At 36.4% G+C, this 11,938-nt stretch overlaps 1 protein-coding gene across 1 annotated transcript in view; it reads right to left on the reverse strand.

Moving 5' to 3' along the window:
* GRID2 (glutamate ionotropic receptor delta type subunit 2) overlaps positions 1-11,938 on the reverse strand; it is a 1,625,731-nt gene that overhangs the window by 140,685 nt on the left and 1,473,108 nt on the right. Inside the window, exon 14 of the mRNA XM_040237847.1 lies at positions 9,735-9,901. Coding sequence (XP_040093781.1) covers positions 9,735-9,901 — 167 coding nt within the window. The remainder of the gene's footprint in view (positions 1-9,734; positions 9,902-11,938) is intronic.

Raw genomic sequence — 11,938 nt, forward strand, 5'->3', positions numbered from 1 at the left:
AGTGCAAACCTGGCTCTTCCACTTATTAGCCTTATTACCTTGGAAAATTGCTCATCCTTTCTGTGACTCAGTTTCCTCATCTATAGAAGGAAGTTAATGATGGTATTCGCCTCTTATGGCTATTGTGGGGATTAAATGACTTAATATAGTTAGGGCACTTACGTAGCACTTGGCTGGCTCACAGTAAGTCTTTAATGACTGTTAGCTATTATTTTTGGCTATGGTGTAGCTTATAAATTAAGGATGACATAATCCATAGCAGTCTATCCATCTTTTGTGCTACTTTCTCTGTATGTCTATAAAGTAATGGTAATTTAAAAACAGATGTACTAGCCATTTTTGCGACTCTGTTAAGTATATTTACTAAGTAATACTCCTGGCTCCATTATGTAAGATATAAATGGGCTTCTTAAAACATTTATTTAACTAGTAAATTTTAGAGATAAAAATTTTAACAAAGAGAACTGGCAGGGTGGGGATGGAACACTGGACTGGCTGCCTGGATTCCTCACCCCCAGAGCATGTTCTGGCCAAGGTTAGACTCTGGGCGGGTCACCCAACTTCCCTTCCTGGTTTCACAGATGTAAAATTAGGGAGTTCATCTAAATACACACCAAAGTTTCTTCATGTCTCACATTCTAAGGTTGTTTCTTCTATCAACATAGTTATCATGAGAGCTCATGTGCTTAATCCCATGTTGTTACTATGCTTAAAATATTTTAAGGGTCTATAAAGAAAGAACACATTTTTTATTAACCTCAGTGACATCAAATTTTCCCTTTAAAAGAGACTGAATTTTGAAAACAGTAAAAAATGTCTTGAGGCTAAGTCTGATGAGTAAAATGTGGTCGTTTGAATAGAAAAACATGATGTAAGTATAATGGAATAAGAGTGCTTTTGAGAGAGGCTTATAATTGACTCTGGAGGGGATGAGTGTGTGTGTGTGTATGTGTGTCCACGTGTGTGCGTGAATGTGTGCTTTGAAGTGCAATACACATTTATCGTTTTAAGTTCTGTAATGTTTTGTTAAAAACCCAGCCTTCTTTCTCACCAAATTTATACCACTATAATAACTGTGCTCTTTGCAAAACAACTGCCTTTTGAATGAAGCGATACTTACTGAGATCTAAAAATGGCACAAATCTTATTTTTTAAAAAGGCTAATCCAACTTGCTTCTTGCAAAGCAGCTTGGTCCAATGTTGTGGGCTCATTATCTAACTGAAATACTGCTCTATGCTTTGCAGTAGTCATTTATCTTCTCTATATCTCAGTACTTTCCTCAGAAAAGTCTAATAAAGATGCTTGTTTATAAATGGCACTCTCTTATACCTTGGATGAAGTGTTCCCCAAATGCAGTACGATGTAAGTACAAGGAAATCAGAATCATGCAACACTGCAGAATCTACTCCATGGGATTGCACTGTCTGATGGCTGGGTTTGTATTCATCAGTGAGAATACTACATACTTCTTAAGTGCAAAGTCTTATCATTTTCTTAAAATTTTGCTACTGCTTTATGAGATTAATAAAACTGATTGCAAATCATATAGTGCACATATGATAAATGTTTTTGAAATATTCACAAACTGGAAAAATCATCAACTGCACTTATACTCGAATTTATTTTGACCAAATACTAAAAGAAATGTAAATGACTTAGGTTCTCCACTAGAAGCAGCAAAGTGATTGGTAAAGCCCACAGGATACAGTCATAAAAATAGCTCCATCAGGATTCACGAAACAGAAAAAAAATGACCAAAAAAACTACCTAATTTTTTTCTCTTTTGTTGATGTTCCCTAAATTCAGCATTCTAAATTTAAAACAAATGTTTTAAAGGGGGTGAGGTGCTTTGAGCTAGGAATAGTAGTTTCTACATTTCTATTTACATTCCTTTCAGTGGTTTCTATAGGCTACTCTTTGTTTAATATATGCATGTTATATGAGAAAAGAAAATAGTTTCCTTCATTTAAATGTTAAAATGTATGTTATCTTAAACAAAAATGTATGTACAAACATATATTATTATTTTCTTCTACTATCTCCCTTTGAATGTGAACCTTTGACATCCCCCTGGTTCTGCAACTTCTGAAACATATTCGTTTCTTATTTTATATAAATAGCACATCTAAACTATCTTTTTCTTGATCTAGAACAGAAAATGTGCATATGATGAAACCAGTTGGTTTTCACATTGTGTATGTGTTTGTGTGTGTATTTAAGTGTTGGTGTATACAGTTGATCCTTGAACAAAGTAGAGGTTAGAAGCACTGACCTTCCTCATAGTATCAAATTTATATACAAATTTGATATATCCTAGGTTCCTTCTTATCTGAGGTTCCTCCATGTCTGCCATTCTGCATCCTTGGATTCAACCAACATTGAACTGTGTGGTACTATAGTGTTTATCGGATAACAAAAAAATCCACATATATGTGGGCCTGTGCAGTTCAAACTCATGTTGTTCAAGGGTCAACTGTATATATAATTTAAAAAATAATACCTCATAGGAAAAATAAAGGAATTCCAGAAAAACATCTACTTCTCTTTCATTGACTACCTTAAGGTCTTTGACTGTGTGGATCTCAACAAACTATGGAAAATTCATAAAGAGATGGGAATACCAGACCACATTACCTGCCTCCTGAAAAACCTACATGCAGGTCAAGAAGCAACAGTTAGAACCAGACATGGCACAATGGACTGGTTCCAAATTGGGAAAGGAGTGTGTCAAGGCTGTATATTGTCACCCTGATTATTTAACTTGTATGCAGAGTGCATCAGGCAAAATCTGGGCTGGATGAAGGCACAAACTGGAATCAAGATGGCCAGGAGAAATATCGATAATCTCAGTTATGTGGATGATACCACCCTAATGGCAGAAAGTGAAGAGGAACTAAAAAGCCTCTTGATGAAGATGAAATAGGAGAGTGAAAAAGCTAGCTTAAAACTCAACATTCAAAAAACGAAGATGATGGCATCTGGTCCCATGACTTCATAACAATTAGATGGTGAAAAAATTATGATAGACTTTATTTTCTTGGGTTACAAAATCACTGTGGACAGTGACTGCAGTCATGAATTTAAAAGATGCTTGCTCCTTGGAAGAAAAGCTATGACAAATGTAGACAGCACATTAAAAAGCAGAGATATCACTTTGCCGACAAATGTCTATATAGTCAAAGCTATGGTTTTTCTAGTAGTCTTGTACGAATGTGAGAGTTGGACCATAAAGCACGTTGAGTGCTGAAGAATTGATGCTTTTGAACTGTGGAGCTGGAGAAGACTCTTGAGTCCCTTGGACAGCAAGGAGATCAACCCTGAATATTCATTGGAAGGACTGATACTGAAGCTCTAATACTTTGGCCACCTGATGTGAGGAGCTGACTCATTGGAAAAGACCCTGATTTTGGGAAAGATTGAGAGCAGGAGGAAAAGGGGACAACAGAGGATGAGCTGGTTGAATGGCATCATAGACTCAATGGACATGAATTTGAGCAAACTGGGAGATAGTGAATGACAGGGAAGCCTGGTGTGCTGCAGTCCGTGGGTCGCAAAGAGTCGGATATGACTAAATGACTGAGCAACAGAAGTATCTTGAGAACATCACCCCTGCTCTCAGAGCAGAAGGACTGTGTGTATTTTGTATGTCAAAAGAGAAAACAGTTGTCTCTTTGGCTTCTGGTTATATCCTTCCAGCCAACTGAGTAGAGAGCTTCAAGCCAGCTGGTGACTGATTCTGGAGCTGCTAATGGGCAATCAATGGAGGTTGCTTTTTTCTCTTCCTGGAAAGGGAACAAAGGGCTTAGAAAGTTGGGAAATAAAAGGATTACAGATCTATGCTTTTTAGTTAAAGGAATATTTTCTACCTTTCTTTTGGGAATGGAAGCATAAAATTTCTTACAGTAGGAAGTAGAAAGGTGGAACTGTGCTCTTTGTTTTCTTTTTAACTTTTATTACTCACTATATAAAAAATTGGAGAAATCAAGATAAATAGAAAATTATTTTGATAAGAGAGGATAGAAGACTTTTTAAATATCAAGTGAGCACAAAGGATAGGTATTCAACATATTTGATTACAAGTAAATAGGATGATCTTTGAGCATAAAGTTAGATAGGTCTTTTATTCATTCCTCAAATATTTAATGAATGCTTACTCTATGTAGGCATGAAACAGGCACTAGGAAAAAGCCTATATCCAAGGAGTTCAAAATGAAACAAAAATAGTCAATTATAGACAAATAATGAAAATATATTATAAATAAAAGATTATGATTCATTTATTCTGTGCCCCTAAGAGAGAGAGGAAGAGAGGAATAAGAGAGCAATCTCTCAGTGTTTATTTAAAACATAGCTTTTAGTCTGACAAATTAGAGTATGTGATAAGGAAAACCTGTCCTGTAAATCTAATCTGTGCTCAATAAAGAGATACTGGATCACAGAAGAAAACAACAAACAAAAAACCACAGCTTGTTAAAACTGTATGTCAATTTTGGTAGCCAGACTGTCTGGATTTAAATCTCAGTTCTAATACCCAATAGCTTTGTGATCTCAGTTTCTGTGTTTATAGAATGAGGATAATAATAGTACTTACCTCAAAGACTGCTACATGTAAGAACCAGGGTCTCGTACCCAGTAAGCATTAAATAGTATGTTTTGTATTATTTTTATAAGCTTTTAATAGAAAGATAAGGGAAGATAGGGTGCATAATCACCAGAAAACTAAACACAGAAGTAAAAAAAATTGAACAATTTCCAGCTTTATTGATTTTTTTGTGATTCTGAGCAAATCATGTACCCCTTTAGATTAGTTACAACCCTGGTGAAAAGGGAACTACTGCTCATTCTATTTCTAAAAATTCTGAAGCTCTGTGATGTGGTTGAGATATTGTTTATGCATCTTTGCCACTATCCATGAATTCAACAAAATCATTCTCGATATAGTTTGAAATATGTCCTTGTTTTTGTGCCACTAGGTGGTTCTATTCCCAAAGTTAAGGATTAGTAGTCAGTAGGCAAAAAGGGACTCCTTGACACCCCCTAAGGCTTGAAAACAGAAGTGCAATTGTACTAAATCCTCAGTAAATATTTTTTGTTATCTTTTTAGCCTTATGACTAGTTAAGGTTCTAAGATACACTGGAATTAATTTTATTAATGGCATAATGATATCAGTGAAAAATTCATTTCTCTTCCATTCTTAAATATCTTTAATGTAACAACTTTTGATGATTTTCTTACACTATTATAAGACAAAGGCCACACAAAACATTTGAAGCACAAATAGTTTCAGAGAAATCATTACAAACATTACTGGCCACACTAGTACTCTGATCCATATATTTGGTGAAATATAGAAATAACTTCTACTTCCAAGTTACCTAGTATTTGTACTCCAAAGTATTGGAGCTGAAGTCTCTTCATGTGAAGAGACAACTCGTTGAAAAAGACCTTGATGCTGGGGAAGATTGAAGGCAGGAGAAGAGGGCTATAAAGATGAGATGGTTGGATGGCATCACCGACTCAATGGATATGAGTTTAAGTAAAGATAGTGAAGGACAGGGAAGCCTGGTGTGCTGCAGTCCATGGGGTTGCAGAGTTGGACACGACTTAGCGACTGAACAACAACAACAACAGGAAACAAAACTCTTCTATCCAAATCTACAGTCATCTGTTGTAGCACTTACTGGTCATCTGCATGTCTACTCACATGCAACTGTACAGTGAGTGTGTCACTACAACCCATGACGCCGGTGCCTAAGATGATGCTTGCCAACTTCAGGCTCATTCACTCAGTGTATGTATTGTAGACTAACAGCTGTGTACTAATATGCAAGTTTGTAATAAACAAATTCACAACATTTTATGATTGGTCTGAAGTCATTAAAATGTATAAGCATATAAGATATTGGGCAGATAGCAGACAATAAATACAGTTACTAAACTACTATATAATATTTATTTTAGATATTCATATTTATTACATATTAAAGTACTTTATATCTTATATCTGTGGTTCAGGAGCATAGTCACCTGAGAACTAATTAGTATTTACTTATTAAAAATCACTGTGAATATTATTATTTCATTGAATATAGTCACATGAGCAATCAGTGATCCAGTCTAATCAGTGGTCCAGGATAAGCTGCTGTGTTAAAACTATTTATAATAATTTGTAAAATATAACACAATTATTAAGTGTGATGGTCTTTATAACTTTTAAATCAGTTAATAAAAAGGAGTTCTCTTTTCCCTAATGGCTAGAGTGAAAGGGAATGAATGCAGAGGTTTTCTGGGTTCCAGGAGAGAGTTTGGGTGACAGCTTAACATGGCATGTGTGTACAGAAAGGGGCAGCCAAACTATGTTTCTCTCCTGGGTCTCTCCTCTTCCAGATGTCCAGGTAACCAGGATGCAGACTGTCATTATTAAGGAGCTCCACAGAAAAGGACAATTTAAACTGTCAGCATCCATAATGCAAATCAAACAAAGGAAAAATAATGCTCAATGCTTAATATTGTTTTCCAGTAGATCACTGAAAGATATTGACTCAGAATTAAAATCTCCATAAGGTAAAGTGCCACAGGGATAGTAAGAAATGGAACACTTGGTGTGATTGATTAAGTATTTCTTTAATTGCTATTATGTTTGGTAGTGATTTTATTGGCTTCATTTTTTGTTTTGCATAAAAGGCCTAGAAATCAAATTTAGAAACAAAAAATATCTGTAGTGAAGAAAAGGCGAATTAACTGCAACTAATGAATAAACAAGCCTTTTCTTGAAGACTTGGTTCATGTTTAGCATCCCTTAAACTTTTCTGCTGGCCTTATATCATAAAACCCTGGCATCCCCTTCATTCCATTTTGCTTTCCATTCTCTTTTCTATATTTATTAGAAACAATGGTGTGCCTCTTTGATGAGAAGCATCTCTTCTACTTGGTCCTTCCTCCTCATTTCCCTTGGCCCCATTCTAGATCAGTCTTCATTACCTTATGCATCCTGGTTTGTTTTAGTCTTTGCTAAAATCCATCCTTCACTTCAAAACTAGATTAACTTTCCCTTAAATACCATCATCACCATTTTACTCCTGGGCTCCAGAATGAACAATAGGTTCTTGTAGCAGCTTGTAGCCTTCAATATGAATTTCGAACTTCAAATTTTCTTTCAGATTAACCTGATGTCTTTATTGTTACCCAATACGTTCTGATCTCTCCCACTTCTATTCTTTTGTTTTCATTGTTTCTCCTAGAATTCCCTATTTTTTTTCCTTCAGCCTAATTATTCTTTACTATTCTTTCAAGGTCAAGTCCAAGGTTCACATCCTTTGAAGAGCTTTCATTCATATTTCCTTGGATTAACTCTTTATTCTGTATGGAATTCAATTTTTTCAATATCTTAACTACACATTTTAACCCAGCATAAGTAAGCAATACTGATAAACGTCAGTACATATGTATAGAAATGTCTGTATTGTTCATTATTTCATGTGCACAGGTCTTTTATCTCCAGCTAGAAAATGAAAATCATGGCATCCGGTCCCATCATTTCATGGCAAATAGATGGGGAAACAATGGAAACAGTGACAGACTTTATCTTCTTGGGCTCCAAAATCACTGCAGATGGTGACTACAGCCATGAAATTAACATGCTTGCTCCTTGGAAGTAAAGTTATGACAAACCTAGACAGCATATTAAAAAGCACAAACATCACTTTGCCAAAAAAGGTCCGTCTAGTCAAAGCTATAGTTTTTCCAGTAGTCACATATGGATGTGAGAGTTGGACCATAAAGAAAGCTGAGCACCGAAGAATTGATCCTTCTGAACTGTGGTGTTGCAGAAGACTCTTCAGAGTCCTTTGGACAGCGAGGAGATCCAACCAGCCCACCCTAAAGGAAAAGAGTCCTGAATATTCATTACAAGGACTGATGCTGAAGCTGAAACTCTAATACCTTGGCCACCTGGTGAGAAGAATTGACTCATTGGAAAAGACCCTGATGCTGGGAAAGATTGAAGGTTGGAGGAGAAGGGGATGACAGAGGATGAGATGGTTGGATGGCATCACCGACTCTATGGACATGAGTCTGAGCAAGCTCTGGGAGTTGGTGATGGCAGTGCAGCCTGACATGCCTGCAGTCCATGGGGTCGCAAAGAGTCAGACACGACTGAGCGACTGAACTGAACTGAGACTACAAGTGATTTTCAAGTAGATTCCCTTAGTATATACTCATCATAAATGTGCTTTAATTGATAAACTTCATTTATACCTTAACATGTTACTTGCCAATTTATGTATATTTTGGTTATCTTACACTTAAAATGGTCCCCAGAAGGGACCATTAGTAAGTTATATTATTGTTTAGAGTTATTTACTTCCATCTTCCCTTTATGTAGGGAACACTTACATACCCCATGATTCGGAGCTTGGCCATGGAACTGTTTTTAGCTAGTGATCTGTGAGCAGAGGTGATGTATGCCACACCCATGCAAGAAGCACAGGAGGCACCAGGGTTCCGCTGGCCTCTTTCACAAGTTCTCTTTGAAATGAAAACAACTTATCCCAGCTAGGACCACTTCTCTGGCCTGGTCCCTGGGACAAGAAGCTGCACAGGGACCTGCAGTTGACCCACAACTCACAGCAGAATTCAGTCCAATCACAGCCCTTATGTTCCATGAATGAGAAATAGCTTTTTTCAAGTCATTGGTACTTTGGGCTGTTTGCTACACAGAAAAGGTGACTAATGTAGGACCTTAGAGTTGATTTAACATCCTCATTGCTGAAAAGGAGAGATATCTAGGTTTTGAGTAGCTAACAGAAGAATCACAACAAATATTTGAACTACTGACTTGTTTTGTTAAACAATACCTGGATTTTTGTTATCTTGAAATTTGGGGGAATATCACTCAAATTTAGGGCCTTAGTACTACCCAGACTACTACCCAGTACTGCTTGCTCTCTTTTGTCTGGCTTTTACCTAAAGAATATCTAGTAATAAACGAAATGAACTATCAGTGTCAAATGGGACATACTTCTACCTGAAAGGTATTACACTCTTTTAGGTTCAAGATTGTTTGGTAGTAGATAGAATAAAATGCAGTGATTTTTAAAATACCTTTCAGGCCCAACACTTTCATCTACATTGTTAATCCAAAATATACGTTTCAAAATCTTCTTTCTTAAGTAACACAGAAAATTCTGATTTCAGGATGAATATAACTTCTTAATAAATTGTCTCCTAAATTTCCATGACAAAGTCTCATGTGTACTTTGACACCAAATGACAAGACTAAAATTCCCATGTTTTCCCTTTGCAAAACTGAGATGGAAACATCCCTATCAGTATGTGCTTCAGAATTTTAACTTGGTCCTGAAGTTTATTTTATGTTTTGCACTTTTTAGAAATGAATTAATTTTGCTTGCTTTATGACATTTTTAGTCCCTAAAAATTCAGAGACTAAACTCAATTACATTTTTATTTTATTTTCTATATCAACTTTTTGAGAATAACTAGTTATATGCAGCAATAACTTTTCCCTTTTAATGGGAAAAATAATACTTTAGTACATGCTTTAGGAAATGAATGTTTTATTGTACAACCATTCATAACTTCCCTTTTATGTTGTTGTTTATCATGGTTTTCCAAACAAAGAAAACAAAATGTATTAAACTAAATGGAGTAACCAAGTGAATTTTCTTTTTCTGTATTTTCTCTCTTCTTATTTGAACTGCACACAAATCTTACCTTTGTGAAAAAACATCCCGGTAAGGACTGCCATGCTGTAATGCAATTCCATATCCTCGGTCAGCAACGGTATTCCCAATGGTATAAAAGGAACAATCTGGGTCATTGATTGCCACATATTCCAATACAGCTGCATCCCACACAAAAGCATAATTTCCATATTTCACCTGTGCAAACATGAAGAACAGGAGAGGAAAAAGGTTTAAGGTTGGAATTTGGTCATATAGACAGGATAAAAAAATGTTACATTGGCATACAGTTAACAGTGTAAACAATAATAGGGCCTATATTTCAAACTAAACACCTATTTTGTATGAGAATTTGGCTTTTCGTTAATTTATAGCTCTGTTCTCTTGGAAATGCAGTGAAGTTGGAATGTTAACTTATGTTTCCAGGCACACCGCTTATAGTAAAATGACCCCTGAGTAGTAAATGTCATCTGAACTGGGAGAACATTAAATGCAGGGAAGGAAGCCATGTCTTTGAGCTTCTTTGAGTACAGTAATTCTTATACAGCTGGCCTTGTGTCTTTCAGGACCCTGGAAATTGTGCTTGTTTTTGGAGAAACCAATATCTCTTTGGATTATTAGGCTTCTAAGCCAGGTAGACTTTTGTACCACCCAACATGGGTATTATCTTCCTGTCTGTGACCTGTACTCTAAATGAATTCTGTAAGTACAACTCATATTGAAGAAAAATAACTAACACTGGCTGGCTGGCAAGATTTCTCATCCTAGGTCCTTCTAAGTTAATCTGTTGTCAAGTGTGACCAATGGTATTCTTGTAGTCAAACTTGGTAGGTGCTGCAATGAGGGAAAAAAAAATTATACAACCTTCTCTATCACCATATAGGGAACATGATTTCTTCTGGGTTATTTATAATATCTTTCAATGATTATCCCTTTTTTTCATTATTAATCACTCATAAGTTACAAATTTAACAAAAATAAAAATAGATGTTACTAAAGTTTAGAAAATTATTATATATAACATAAAACATAATTCATAAAAATAGGTGGAACTAATAATTAAATCAAATATTCAGTGTGTTTATTTGCTTGTTTGCTTATTTACTTATTTGAGGGGAAAGCAATATTTTGGTAAATATGATTAGGGAAAAAGAAAAAAATATATAAGTATACATAGAGGGAATGATGTTAACAAAATGGGTGAATAGGAGGTCCCCCCTGCTTCATGTGTGTTAGATGCTCTGTTGTGTCCAACTCTTTGGAACCCCAAGGACTGTAGCTTGCCAGGCTTCTCTGTTCATGGAATTTTCCAGGTAAGAATACTGGAGTGGGTAGCCATTCCCTTCTCTAGGGGATTTTCCCAACCTAGGGATAGAACCTGGGTCTCCTGCATTATAGGATTCTTTTCATCTGAGCCACCAGAGCCTTCAGATCCCTAGAAAAATATCAGTGTACTAGCCATCCATAAACAAAAGTGCCTTTGTGGGAGGCTTGGGACCCAGTTTTCTGCTGAAAAACTCAGGCAGAGTCTAAGGCTGATATAGGATGCTTTCAGAAGGAGGCATGTACCCCAGTGGCCAGCTGGCCCACTGTGGTCCTGGCTGCAGTCCTAGAAGCAGCCCTGTTTCCCTGTGGACTCTGCTCCAGCATCTGTGAAGATAACAGGTAAGGATGTCCATTTTCACCATTTCTATTCAATATAGTACTGGAAGTTCTAGCCAGAGTAATTAGACAAAGACAAATGCCCAAATTTGTATAAATTTGAAAGGAAGAAGTGTAATTATTTCTATTTGCAGATCATGTGACCATATGTGTAGAAAATCCTAGAGAGTACAAGTTGTTCAGTAGCCCAGTCAAGTCTGATTCTTTGTGACCCCATGAATTGCAGCATGCCAGGCTTCCCTGTCTTTCACTATATCTCCTGGAGTTTGCTCAGACTCATGTCCATTTAATCAATGATGCCATACAAACATCTCATCTTCTGTTATCCTTTTCTCCTCCTGCCTTCCATCTTTCCCACTGTCAGGGTCTTTTGCAGTGAGTCAGCTCTTCGCATTAGGTGGCCAAAGTATTGGAGCTTCAGCTTCAGCATTAGTCTTTCCAGTGAATATTCAGAGTTGATTTCCTTTAGGATTGACTGGTTTGATCTTCTTTCAGTCAAAAGGACTCTCAAGAGTCTTCTTCAGCACCATAATTTGAAAGCATGTTTTTTGGCGCTCAGTTTTCTTTATGCTC

The sequence above is a fragment of the Oryx dammah genome, unplaced genomic scaffold (assembly GCF_014754425.2).
Source record: "Oryx dammah isolate SB20612 unplaced genomic scaffold, SCBI_Odam_1.1 HiC_scaffold_3, whole genome shotgun sequence".
Classification (NCBI taxonomy): Eukaryota; Metazoa; Chordata; class Mammalia; order Artiodactyla; family Bovidae; genus Oryx; species Oryx dammah.